The 14,171-nt window shown below is 47.4% G+C and overlaps 1 protein-coding gene across 14 annotated transcripts in view; it reads right to left on the bottom strand.

Annotated features, from left to right (window-relative positions):
- FNBP1 (formin binding protein 1) overlaps window positions 1–14,171 on the bottom strand; it is a 139,215-nt gene that overhangs the window by 14,683 nt on the left and 110,361 nt on the right. For 3 of the 14 annotated variants that reach the window (XM_066255961.1, XM_066255949.1, XM_066255948.1), the window contains exons 9-11: window positions 8,974–9,171; window positions 7,813–7,995; window positions 967–981 (exon numbers count right to left, since the gene is read on the bottom strand). In XM_066255961.1, the coding sequence (XP_066112058.1) occupies window positions 967–981; window positions 7,813–7,995; window positions 8,974–9,171 (396 nt within the window). The remainder of the gene's footprint in view (window positions 1–966; window positions 982–7,812; window positions 7,996–8,973; window positions 9,172–14,171) is intronic. The other 11 variants (XM_066255952.1, XM_066255953.1, XM_066255954.1 and 8 more) reach the window with 6 other exon arrangements.

Below are 14,171 nucleotides of genomic sequence, written 5' to 3'. Positions count from 1 at the left end.
GAAATGCTTAATTTCATAAAAATATTCCTTGGCTTCAGGGTTGGGTCCGTTTCTCTAGGGTGAGTCAGGTTGAGAAGCTGTGGGGAGGTGGACATACACACATGCACACACATACGTGTGTAAGAATGACCATACAACAGAGGCCTCACTACTGATGGCAGAGCGGGGCACACTCGTCTTGTCCCCATATGAATTGTCACCCTTCCTTTATCATCATCCATAATTTCAGAACGTTCTCAGCTGGAATGTTTGAGAATACTGCGTAACGTGCAAATGTTTGAAGCATAGTTATGGGTTTTGTTGGTTAAGATTTCCTTTTAATATATGTAAGTGATTATTAGTTTGTTTGCCAGGGCTGTGTGGTTACGTAGACACAACACAGAACACTCAGCCAGTCATTCTGGAGAGGCCAGGGGGATGGGGGGCTTTTTCCACTTGCCCGCAAGGAGCACCCGAAAGAGCCCCTGGCTCTCCGTTCCGCAGCCGCCTGGGCCCCGCGCCCGAGACGTGCGTCGTTCCTGCATGTGTCCCTCAGGCTCCCGCACCTTTCCTCAGCTCCGTGGCCCTCTGGGAACGGCCTCTCATAGCTATTAAATTTACTTCTATTCCAAATGATCCAAGAAATAAACTCCCCACTGCTTGACGTTTATGTTCATATTTAAGTCAAGTTCATCATCAGGGGCCGTCCCCTTATGGCCCCAACAGTGTAAAAAAAAAAAAAAATCACGAGTTAAGCGTTAATTTTCTTAGCAACTTAAAAAGATTAAGATTTTTTTTAAAAAAGATTAAGATTAGATTCTCAACCTTTGTGTTTCAAAGGTCTAATAGAGAAAGCCGCAAAAGCATCCACGAGAGAAACGCAAGCCACCCGTGCCCTCTGAAGGCAAGCTGCACACGGCAGAGCACCCACAAACACACGGCAAGACACCTGGTCGGACAGGACATGCACGGGCCGATTGTGCTTACCAGCTTGAGAGAAAGCTTCGTGTACAAATCGGAGGGGGTAACGGGAAAAAAGAGAGAGAGAGAGAGAAACAACACATCAGAAGAAGAGGAACGTGGTCAGCGCCACCGCGTTAACATAACACAAATTCACCTGTCGCTTCGTGAAAATGACTCAGAGCGGATCTGTGCGGAAGTTCACAAGAGGGGCTGCTCCCCGCCAAAACCTTCCTTCAGCCGCCATGTTGCCAAAGCAAAGGGCAGACGGAACAGGAGGGTTCCTGTCCACAGTCTGTCCGGTCCCAATCAGCCTGGACAGAAACCAGGCTTGTAGTTGGTGACATGGAATGATTGTAGGAGACAAAATAACCACACAGGCTGTTGTTCACCAAACCTGCTACAGACTAGGCCCTGGCCGGTTGGCTCAGCGGTAGAGCGTCGGCCTAGTGTGCGGAGGACCCGGGTTCGATTCCGGCCAGGGCACACAGGAGAAGCGCCCATTTGCTTCTCCACCCCTCCGCCGCGCTTTCCTCTCTGTCTCTCTCCTCCCCTCCCGCAGCCGAGGCTCCATTGGAGCAAAGATGGCCCGGGCGCTGGGGATGGCTCTGTGGCCTCTGCCCCAGTCGCTAGAGTGGCTCTGGTCGCAACATGGCGACGCCCAGGATGGGCAGAGCATCGCCCCCTGGTGGGCAGAGCGTCGCCCCTGGTGGGCGTGCCGGGTGGATCCCGGTCGGGCGCATGCGGGAGTCTGTCTGACTGTCTCTCCCTGTTTCCAGCTTCAGAAAAATGAAAAAACAAAACAAAACAAAACAAAAAACCTGCTACAGACTAAGAGTCTGGAGAGCAATGACACCCACAACATGCAGGCTACCTTTTCATAGGAAGGGAGTCTAGTGAGTGTGAACACGGGCGATTCTTACGGGGACGTGGGCGGACTCTCAGACGGTGAAGGGGAACCCCAGGACTGGGAGCTGCTCTGAGAAACTACAGACAGGAGCCAGAGAGCCCTGGGCGCCCGGCCGGAAGCAGGAGGACAATGTGCTGGCCACCTGAGCACCACGTCCACTGCCGGCCCTGCGGAAGTGGTCATCAGAGGTCTTCCGTCCACTCTGGGCCCTACCAACAGGGATAATGGAGCGTGCGGGGAATTCACAGGAGTAGCTGCTCTTGAAAGTTAGCTTTGGGAAATAGCCAATTTTCTCCAATTTTCTCCACAGCCAAGGGCTACTCCTTGCTGTGGCTTTCGTGACAATCATCAGGACACAGCAGCTGCCATCCTACCAGGCCTTAAGGTTAGCAAAGGTGTAGTGATTACTGGACCCCAAACAGATGAAAAGGCATCTCGAAATTAGGAAAAGAAATATTTGGTTTTTCACTGACACGTGAGCCCTGGCCTCTGGCTACAGAAGTGCTATTCTGAGAGTTGAGTGCATACTTACTTAGCTCCTATGAATTCTACACGTCTGGCAATGGGGAGTGGGACCCTAAGATATGTCAGAGACAAAATATTGCAGATAGTGCACTCTCATTTTACATTAGGAGCCGGGAGGGTGTTCAAAATTCCTTAAACAGATTGAGAAAGTTGTATGCTTAAGATTAACTCAGCCCTGGCCGGTTGGCTCAGCGGTAGAGCGTCGGCCTAGCGTGCGGAGGACCCGGGTTCGATTCCCGGCCAGGGCACACAGGAGAAGCGCCCATTTGCTTCTCCACCCCTCCGCCGCGCTTTCCTCTCTGTCTCTCTCTTCCCCTCCCGCAGCCAAGGCCCCATTGGAGCAAAGATGGCCCGGGCGCTGGGCATGGCTCTGTGGCCTCTGCCTCAGGCGCTAGAGTGGCTCTGGTCGCAATATGGCGACGCCCAGGATGGGCAGAGCATCGCCCCCTGGGGGGCAGAGCACCGCCTCTGGTGGGCGTGCCGGGTGGATCCCGGTCGGGCGCATGCGGGAGTCTGTCTGACTGTCTCATGCGGGAGTCTGTCTGACTGTCTCTCCCTGTTTCCAGCTTCAGAAAAATGAAAAAAAAAAAAAAAAAAGATTAACTCAAAGTTGGCACTTTGCAAATAGGCATTAAACTTTTAGACAAATTGTCTGTGTGAAGGAAAAGAAGACTTTTAAGGATAGAAATTGCAAAACAAAACTTTTTTGGGGAAAGGTGCAGACGGTCATATTCCTGGCTGTTCTGTGGGCAGCCAATGTGAACTCCTTGAGCCCCTCTGGTGAACTTAGCACAGATCTATTCGTCACAACTGGCGGTCTTTACAGACAACATTCAGGGCACAGCAGGAAACTTTGCATAGACCTTCCCTACAAAGCGCTGCCAGAGACAAATGTTTTCTCACACATCACTGGCTAAATGTCGCTGACTCAAAGAACAGAGATGTGAAGTCAGATCACTATCTGTTCTCTATTTGGCTATTTCCGTTATTTAAAGTTTCATATACTTTCTTAAGCATTCCAAAACACGGAGTCCTAACATCAAGATGAATAGCCTTGGGACTATTACCACTTCATAATAATAAAGTCATTAGGGTTGAGAATAAATCCCCATAGAAATAGGAAATGCCAAATTCTGGGATACATTCCCTTTTCCCGCCATCACAGCTACTCCTTTTAACGATTATAAACAGGTTCTTGGTCTTCCGTTGTAAGTTAGATCACTTACAATCAGAAACCGAATCATCTGCTAAGAGAGAATTCTAAAGGCTGCCCATGGTGCATAGCAAGACACCTGGAGAACTAAAAAGCTGTCAGCTTCAGGCAACGGTTATGGAGCCTGCGGAGCCACAAATGTCAGGAGCACAGGAGGGAACACAGAGCCAGCGCTATTGTCCATGTGTTATTGGCAGTCACAGGTACTAACCTCAAGTACAAAGAAAGGGGACAGTGAAAATGAATATCTAAGCAATGCGCGGAAGGTCTGCAGAAAGCCATTTCTCTCCTCTGTGACCTTGCTCACGCATCATGGATTTTTTTGGGTTCTCCAAGCTTTATGGTGTAACTCCCTTAGGAATCATCCGTTACAGGTGTGGATGTGGGTGACCATGCCTCACAACTGCCACCTGTAAGAGCGTCATCCTCTTGTGACCATGCTCTGCAGATGCATTTTATGGGGAAAATTCTGCTGTAAAAATGCACCCAGAGAGATCTCAGATGGCAGTCACCAGCAATGAAGAGGGAAAAGAAATCAGGCTCTGCTGACTGAGTGTTACTGGGAAGTCTGGTTCCTTTTCCCATTCGAGTTCCCCAGACGAAGTAGCCGGGGTTGGATTTGTACAATTAAGATCCTCCCCATCTGCCTCCCCCCTGACTTCGGTGACCAGCTCTCAATTGAGAATTTCATTTCTCAATGGAAATACAACAGAGTGCATCTGGGTCCCCAGTCTTGGTGGTGTCAATGGGGTTAGTGCCTGTGCCGTGACTGAATGACCTGGCCGTCACAGGTGAACTTACAACATAGTCCCTAGCTTCAAAAGCATACGTGGGTTTCCCTATTGTCCTCTTCATGAGTTCTTTGTGAAAACAGAAAGACTGAGTCTGCCAATAATCAGCAAGAGAATAAAATGAATAAAATAAAGTAACCATGAGATTGTAACATCTGACAAACAATTGGTAAGGACTTGCAAAATCATTCAAGTAACTTCGATGGCATTTCCCATACAATTACTTTTAAAACATGGGGCAAGCAGGTCCATATTTCAGATTTACAAGTCCTTTGCTCAGACCTGGAAAGAATCCCAATTTATGACAACACATTTATTTATACTTTGTAGATTGCACATTGAAAATATACAATCCAGGGTAAAGATGGAATATGGTTACTAATGCTCATGCCATCTTTTAAGATGTTCAATGAAACAAAGTTTTCTTACAGATGTCACCAAGGTACAACAAAAAACATTTTATACTGCTTAATTATTTAGAAACAAAATCAGCTAAGAAAATGTTTGCACAAGATTTAAACATTGTAATAGCAGAAACAAATGATTCAACTCTAAATCTGGAAGCTGCAAACATGATTAAATTAAAAGACACATTAAAATCATAGACCTGTTATCTTCCTAGGATACTTTTCCTACCATTGGCACAATAGTCTTAAAGTTATAGAGCAGAACAAACAAAACAGTACCAAGGACTGTAGCACTTGGTCATGGATCCAATAAACCATGTACCTTCTGTTCTGAAATTGCTTTAAAATCAAATTTATTTCCCCAAACTTCAGATTTGTTTTTTATTTTAAACTTCCTAATCTTACTTCTCTGATGTATTTCCTTTTCCTTTTTTCCTTCCTTCCTCCCTTCCTTCTTCCCTCCCTCCCCCCCCCCTCCCTCCCTTCCTCCCTCCTTCCCTTTCTTCCTTCTCTTTCCTTCTTTCTCTTTCTCTCTCTTTCTTTACTTCTCCCTCTTTCCCTCCCTCCCACTTCCGGAAGTCAGGGCCATCAAATCTGACCCTGATTAACATACGGGAAAGAAAAATACGGTTCTGCCTGACCAGGTGGTGGCGCAGTGGCTAGAGTGTCAGACTGGGATGCAGAAGACCCAGGTTCAAGACCCCAAGGTTGCCAGTTTGAGCGCGGGCTCATCTGGCTTGAGCAAAACGCTCACCAGCTTGGACCCAAGGTCGCTGGCTCGAGCAAGGGGTTACTCAGTCTGCTGAAGGCCCGCGGTCAAGGCACATATGAGAAAGCAGTCAATGAACAACTAAGGTGTCGCAACGAAAAACTAATGATTGATGTTTCTCATCTCTCTCTGTTCCTGTCTGTCTGTCCCTATCTATCCCTCTGTCTGACTCTCTCTCTCTGTCCCTGTAAAAAAAAAAAAAAGAAGAAGAAAGAAAAATACAGTTCTACTTATTTACTAATGCTTTGAGTGTGTGTGAAAGAAAACACACTCACTGTTTAGGAAATTTTTTTTTTAATTTTAATAATTTTATTTTTTTAATGGGGTGAGGAAATTTTTTAAAGAGAGGTTTGCTGAACATAGATTTGAGGAGTAAGAAATAAAATTAATTTTACTAATTATGGTTAAAAAAAGAGGGGTGGAGGGGTCCTTTATGTCATCAAAATAACCAGTTTCCCATTTTACTGGTTTTTAAGCGTTCTATTTTTTTCTTGCCATCTTTTCTTATACTTGTTGATTCCTGCCATTCTTTGGTTTCCTAAACATTTAGAAAACACCATGAAACAGATTCAGAAACCACATGCCACCAACAGACTGTGATGTCGAGAGAAGAATGCAACAGCTACAGAAACAAAAAGTCAGCCATCCCCAACAGGCACATCCCTCCTCGTGACATTCCAGGACAGTGCGGAGATACTTATTATGAATACAATAACAGGGTGCTCTGTAAAGGTTTTGGAAGTGGCAGAAATACACTCTGGTCAGACCTGGGACATTTCCTGATGAACACGTTGGGACGGGCGGGGGTTCTGAAAGCCAGAACACTTGAGATCGAGCTATTGAGCTCAACGCGACCTATTGTCTACTTGGGAAGCTATACTCTGACTTTTAACAATGGTTGTCCTGAAATCTCCAGGAAATTAAATTTCCAATTTTTAACCTGATATGCTGGGTAACCTTAAAACAAGATAGTTCCACCAACTGTACTCTGCATAAATCTCTGAGATTCTCTTATTAAAGGACCTCTGGATATAAAGTAATGGGGGCTTTTGTCCCTTATTTTTAAAGTGAACAGCTTAGTTATCTACTATATATTTGCATTCTTTTTTACTCAGAAGGAGGAAAAAGTAGAAATCCCATTTGTGTGAGACCACAGCCCACAATAGCTGGCCCCAGCACAGGGTTGAAGAAGCCCTTTATGGACGTGCTAAGGCACTAAATGCTTACTCCTGATACACACACTTCATTATTTATTCTAAAGAATAATTGGGGACAGCTTAGGCTAGACTGACAATTTAGATTTATTCAGGATGCCACCTCTTACTTTATTCCAATCTTTTTTTCTAACTGCTGGCTACTCTGGGTCACCGGCTCAATTCCATAAAGCCATTCCAATGTTCCAATGGCCCACCTGAGTCTGCTTGCCATGAGTTACCTATGTCATAACAGATTCTCTCCCAGTGGGGACGTCACCGAATCCAGGCTATGAACAGGTTCCCCAGCTTCAACCCCTGCCTGTCTATCTTCCTAGCATTATCTTTTTATGTCTGTTTTCTCATTTTTCAGTAGAATAAGGATCATGAGTCCCCTGGGTGGTTGAAGAAAATAAACGAGCGCATGGAACAGCCAGGCACGGAACAAGCGCTCAGTCAACGTCAGCGGCCGCGACGTCACCTTTTGCAGACAAATGCTGCATTAGGTCTTTTCCAGTCAGAGATTTCATCAGACTTTGTATCAGTATCTTCTAAGTCGCCAGGACAGCTGAAGAAGCCACGGGAACCGATTTCCCTTCGCACCCCGTGGCACAGCTCAGAGACCCGTCCTCACCAACTCGCCTCGTTTCAGTCATTATTAAACAAGCATTTTCTGACATACAGCGACCTCTAAGTCCTCATCTCACAGGGCACTAACTTTAGAACTGACTCAAAGTCTCCCCTTTTTTTTTTTTTTTTTTTTTTTTGGTAAAATTAAGTAAAATATTAATGACTCGGATGTTAAAAGGTAAATGGAGAAAAGTCCTTCCAGAATCTGTATGAAAGACAGAAAGAGCTCGGGGCTGGCTGGCTCTCTCCTTCCACCCACCCTGCTTCCTTCTTCCCTTCTTCCTCGTCCTTCTAACTGCCCGTCACGAGCCACAGGTCCTTACTGTTTTATGCCATGGGGAAACACAGTGAATTCAGTCACCAACAGAACAAGTCCTGCAGAACCAGACAGGCAACCACAGCGCACGAGAGACAGGATTCCGGAGCAGAACTTACCCCTCGCTTTAGGCTCCTGAAGCAGTGGATTTTGGGTTTGGAGGTCATGAACTCGTTGAAGCGATGGGAGAGGGGTTCCTTTGGCTGCTTGGGAGACTGGGGGCCGTTGGGAACAGCAGAGGGTGAGGCAGAGGCAGGGGGAGGAGGGGGAGGCTGATGGGGGGATGTTAAAAGGGACATAAGCTACGTGTAAGAGATGGAGCGGTGACAGTAAATCAGAAACAAGAAGATAAGACACAAAACAAAAGTAAGCATCAAATAATATTTGAAATCCAAAGCAAGTAAAACACAAACAATTAAATATTTAGGCCATGGTCCAAAAGAAAACATGGAGAATATGCCAAAATGAAGGATGGGATGAGAGTGGGATTTTTTAGTAAGTAAGGCAACAGCAGAAGAGCAAGAAATATTTGACAAAGCAGCTCATGCAGATTTCACATGCAAATTACAGTTCTAATCAGTTACTCTAAACCAGCTTAAGCCAGAAGGGTAAATATTTTGAAATCACCTAAACTTACACAGCTTGATGGGAAAATAAAAAAATGAAAGACCTTATATGCTAAGATTGTGAAAACAGCAAGGCAGTCTTTTTTTTTTTTCTTTTCTTTTTTTAATTAAAGAGTAAATTATTCTAAGGGGGAAGCAGTCACGTCGCCTCGATCAATCATATTTTATGCCCCGGTTAATGCCGTCATGCACCTACGTATTACGCTATGAAAAGAAAATGAAAAACGTTCATGGAGCCACATGTTAGCATGAATTCCAAACCAAGTTATTAACCCATGGAAACAATTTCAATTAGCTATGCCGATGGATGGTTACAGGAATTTTGCACACTGTCCCTTCGCCCAGCCCAGGTAACCAGCAGTCTAGGACACTGAGGAGTGAGAGGCGTGATGGGAAGCGGCGAGGTCAGGAATCTGTTAGTGTGGGTGACAATGCATCTGAAATCAGACAAATGGCCATGGCAAAGGTACCGCCACCAAAGAGAAACACTGTTGTAAAAGAAAGTAACACTCTAGCTTTTTCTGCACGTTGAAGCATAGAATCCTAGTTTTCTCTCTCTCTCTCTCTTTTTTTTTTTTTAGACTAAAAGATAAAGTCAAAATCTGCACAATTTATTAAACTCATTTCACACCGGGTACCAACAATGATCAGTACCTTATTTTTCTTGATGAACGGCCATAACTTTCCTTTGGATTTGCCACCAAATTTGGGTTCTGCTTTGCCTTCTCCTCTGGAATTCGAGAGGCTGTTGTCCGACACGGTGCGCTTCATCGGCTGAGTGTAATCCTCAAATTCAATGTCTCCGGGAGGCTCAAACCCTGACTTATACGCTTCTATGACCAGTTGTGAGTCCTGAAATTACACCCATCAAACGCAAGTACATTCAAATACATGTAAATGATTTTAACATAATGAATTATGTTTACTGCATATAGATGCTATTCTAAGGCAGTTATATTGATTGATAACATATTTTTCTAGTAATAGTATTATTATAAGAGAGAATAATTTATAAAGCTGTATGTCCAGTTGAGGTTTGGAGATATTTTACTTTCAATAACCAGTTTTCTGCTTTTGGAGAAACAAATATTAAGAACAACTTGGCTAGCCTCACCGGCGGTGGCACAGTGGATACGCGTCAACCTGGGACACTGGAGGACCCAGGTTCAAAGCCCCCAGGTTGCCGCTTGAGCCCAGGCTCACCAGCTTGAGCATGGATGATCCCATGGTTGCTCTAATTTCTTGGTTCACTGTGATATGAATTTATTGAACAATTTTACTTCACGTATATATTTGTTCAGTCTCTCCTCTGCTAGAATGTAAGTCCTCCTGTTTTCCCACTGCTGTATCCCTTGAGCTTCGATGGCACCAGTGTGAATGGCATTCTGCCAGGAACACTGGGTTCAACATGTCCCCAGGGGGCTCATAGTCAGGTGGAAGAGGTAAGTGTGTGAGAAAATTACAAACATCATGCCCTTAATAAATGATGTGTAGAGCAAGTACTCTGAAAATACATGTGATTTGTGATAGCATTCTAACTCAATGATCATCTGATTAAAAAAAAAAACAAAAAAAAAAAACACAACTAAACAACCAGGAAGATAATTTGAAAAGATTTCAACTTCTTACCATGAGCCCGCATTTTAATTTGCCATGGTTACTTTAGCTAATAATTTGTAGGTGTGTTATGGGCTGCCAGTGGTCTTCCAATAGCCAATCACCCTCCCTCCTTAGTGACGAGAACCCTGATTTTTGAGCCGGGCACACTGCCACCCAGCTAAAGGCTTCACCCCCAGCCTGCTGGATAGCAGCAGGTAGCCACCTGTCTTGACCTCTGAGATCTCTGATGTAGGCAGAAGTACAGCATGCAGTTTTAGAAAGCCTCTTTAAAATTTTTTCCCCCACTGATTTGTGAGGAGTGGGGAAGGCGAAGGGAGAGAAGCATGAACTCGCTGCTCCACGTAATTCCATTTTTAGTTGTATATGCAGTGATTGCTTCTCGTACGTGCCCTGACCAGGGATTGAACCTGCGACCTTGGTACACCAGGATGATGCTTTATCCACTGACCACTTAGCCAGGGCCTTAGGAAACCTTTTTATTTTATTTTTAATTTTATTTTGTTTTGAGAGACAGAGGGTGAGAAGCATCAACTTATAGTCACTTTCACTTTAGTTGTACATTGATTGCTTCTCACATGTGCCTTGACTGGGGATGAGCCAGTGTCCCCTTGCTCAAGCCAGCGACCCTGGGCTTCTCATGCCAGAGACCTTTGGCTCAAGCTGGCGAGCTTTGGGATCATATGGCGATCCCCCCCACCTCAAGCCTGCAACCCCACGCTGCCAAGCCCATGCTCAGAGCTAGAGACCTTGGGGCCTCGATCCAGTGCTCTTAGTTTTCTGGGTGAGGCTTGATCCATGCACCATCACTGGTCAGGTAGAAAGCCTCTTTAAAGGGATGATGTGGGCCTGTCTCTGTATTCTGCTTCCTGGACTTTGGATGCAATGGTTGGAGTTCCAGAAGTCCTAGTAAGTTTGAAAGTCATGTCATCAGAGGCTGTGATCTGGGAGGAACCCGGGTCCATGAGAACTCGCCCAGGCCACGGCCGGACCCTCTGCCTGTAGCAATCTGTTCCACGAGAGGAAAACGAAACCGCCTTGTGTAAAACACCATTGTTCTTGTTATATGACGCTCAACCTACACTAGCAGATTCTCTCCCACAATCCCAAGTGTGCCCGTGAGTACAGCCTTCATCTATTCTAGTGAAAACAGGACCATATGGTATAAATGGGAATGAACTTTACATCAATAAACTAGTTTGACTTCCAAGTAATCATGTGACCGAGAAGTTACATTAAAGGGTAGGAGCAGGTAACAGAGCCAGGAGCTTTCTTTTTTTTTTTTTTTTTTTTTTTTAATTCATTTTTCTGAAGCTGGAAACAGGGAGAGACAGTCAGACAGACTCCCGCATGCGCCCGACCGGGATCCACCCGGCACGCCCACCATGGGGCGACGCTCTGCCCACCAGGGGGCGATGCTCTGCCCTTCCTGGGCGTTGCCATGTTGCAACAAGAGCCACTCTAGCGCCTGGGGCAGAGGCCACAGAGCCATCCCCAGCGCCCGGGCCATCTCTGCTCCAATGGAGCCTCGGCTGCGGGAGGGGAAGAGAGAGACAGAGAGGGAAAGCACGGCGGAGGGGTGGAGAAGCAAATGGGCGCTTCTCCTGTGTGCCCTGGCCGGGAATTGAACCCGGGTCCTCCCCACGCTAGGCCGATGCTCTACCGCTGAGCCAACCGGCCAGGGCCTGGAGCCAGGAGCTTTCTATCCTCCGCCCCACTTAAATCATTATGAAATGGCCTGACCAGGCGGTGGCGCAGTGGATAGAGCATTGGACTGGGATGCGGAAGACTCAGGTTCGAAACCCCGAGGTCTCCAACTTGAGCGCAGGCTCATCTGGTTGGAGCAAAAAGCTCACTGGCTTGAGCTCAAGGTTGCTGGCTCGAGCAAGGGGTTACTTGGTCTGCTGAAGGCCCGTGGTCAAGGCATGTATGAGAAAACAACCAATTAGCAGCTAAGGTGTTGCAACACGCAACGAAAAACTAATGATTGATGCTTCTCATCTCTCCGTTCCTGTCTGTCTGTCCCTGTCTATCCCTCTCTCTGACTCTGTCTCTGTAAAAAAAAAATCATTATGAAATGGCTTCTTTCCTTCAAGTCTGCGCTCAACCTTCCAGGAGGAATACGGCCCCGCCCCACTCCCTCCAGCACTTCCATCGCCCTTTTCTACTTTATTTTTTCCAAAGTGCTCTAAAAAATGTTCCTGTTTGTTCTGTTGTTCTGTCTCTTCGGAACTGTGCTTAGCACTTGTGAAGGAGCGAGTCGATTCACACGTGTGCTAGAAACTGTCCTTGTTCTGGAAATACAAAGAGCAAGGTGGTGGCCCTTGAGGGGAGAAAGACGAGCTTGGAGCTGGATGGGCGCATTCAGCATGTGGCCCTGGGCAGGCTGCCACCTCTGGGTTTAGGGGTTTCCTCAGTGGGTTGTGGTGAGGACAGCAGGCATGAAATGCAGTAAATGCTCAGCAAACAATTTTATAATGACACCATCAACTTTTCTCAAAGTGAAAATTTTAAGAATGGGTATAACAGTAATTAAAGGCGAATAAGACAGAGAGGAAGAAGGTACGATGAAGTAAAAACGACAATAAAAACGCCTAAGATCAGGGCAGCAAGACCATAATACGCTTTGCCAAGAACCAAAGCTTCGAAAGATAAACTTGAAGAACACATCGAAAATGTAGCAGAGATATCTGGAAAGAGGGAAAGAGCATTCAGGGAAAGACGACCTAGATGGGTTAAGTAAGATCTGACCTTTGAATTCTCAAAGACAGAACAGAACAAAACATTCGTTCATTGAAGTCAAGACCCAAAGGAGGGGCGGGGGAGTCACAGCATCTGCGGGAAGAGCATGCCCGGCAGAGGGAGCAGCAGGGCAGAAGCTTAGCGTTCAGGGAGTGCCACGGAGAGCATGGTGGCAGGCGTGCTGGGGAGAACCGAGAACAGGTGACGTCAGGAAGATAGGTGGGGACGAAATTAAAGGTGTTCCCGACAGCGTAGGGCGTTGAGGCTCCAGACGGCTTTGAGGCTTCCTCCGGGGGAGGTGGAAGCCCGCGGAGGGTTCTGAGAAGAGGCGGGGCGCGACTGGACTTCCTGTGACAGAATCCCTGGGCTGCATTTGAAGAAGGGATTGGGGTCAGAGTCAGGGGCAAAGGGGGCGGGGCTAATTAGATGTCTCCTGCAGTCATCTACGCTCCCCCTGCGTCATCCGAGATGGCAAAGGTCTTGAATCAGGAAAGTGAAGGTAGGGGTGATGAGAACTGAGTTCTTTTTTTTTTTTTTTAAGTTATTATTATTATTTTTTTGTATTTTTCCGAAGCTGGAAACGGGGAGAGACAGTCAGACAGACTCCCGCATGCGCCCGACCGGGATCCACCCGGCACGCCCACCAGGGGCGACGCTCTGCCCACCAGGGGGCGATGCTCCGCCCATCCGGGGCATCGCTCTGCTGCGACCAGAGCCACTCCAGCGACCAGAGCCACTCCAGCGCCCGGGGCAGCGGCCAAGGAGCCATCCCCAGCGCCCCGGCCATCCCCGCTCCAATGGAGCCCCGGCTGCCGGAGGGGAAGAGAGAGACAGAGAGGAAGGAGGGGGGGGGTGGAGAAGCAAATGGGCGCCCCTCCTATGTGCCCTGGCCGGGAATCGAACCCGGGCCCCCCGCACGCCAGGCTGACGCTCCACCGCTGAGCCAACCGGCCAGGGCCTCTTTTTTTTTTTAATTAATTTATTTTCTGAAGCTGGAAACAGGGAGGCAGTCAGACTCCCGCATGCGCCCGACCGGGATCCACCCGGCACACCCACCAGGGGGCGACGCTCTGCCCATCCGGGGGTGTCGCTCTGCTGCGACCAGAGCCACTCCAGCACCTGGGGCAGAGGCCATGGAGCCATCCCCAGCGCCCGGGTCATCTTTTGCTCCAATGGAGCCTCAACTGCGGGAGGGGAAGAGAGAGAAAGAGAGGGGGAGGGGTGGAAAAGCAGATGGGCACCTCTCCTGTGTGCCCTGGCCGGGAATCGAACCTGGGACCTCCGCACGCCAGGCTGATGCTCCACCACTGAGCCAACCGGCCAGGGCCTGAGTTCTTAATGTATTTTGAAGCTAAAAGCAACAGGGTTGGCTGGTAAAATTGACACAGGTGTGAGAAAGGGGGAGTTCCAAGTTTGACTCTCAGATCCAGGAAGGAGGGAACTGCTTGTAACCGAGACAGGGAAGACCACGGGAGGAGCAGGTCTGGTGAGAA

The sequence above is a fragment of the Saccopteryx bilineata genome, chromosome 2 (assembly GCF_036850765.1).
Source record: "Saccopteryx bilineata isolate mSacBil1 chromosome 2, mSacBil1_pri_phased_curated, whole genome shotgun sequence".
Lineage (NCBI taxonomy): Eukaryota > Metazoa > Chordata > Mammalia > Chiroptera > Emballonuridae > Saccopteryx > Saccopteryx bilineata.
Note: the sequence above shows the minus strand (reverse complement) of the source record. Positions and strands in the feature narration are given on the sequence as shown.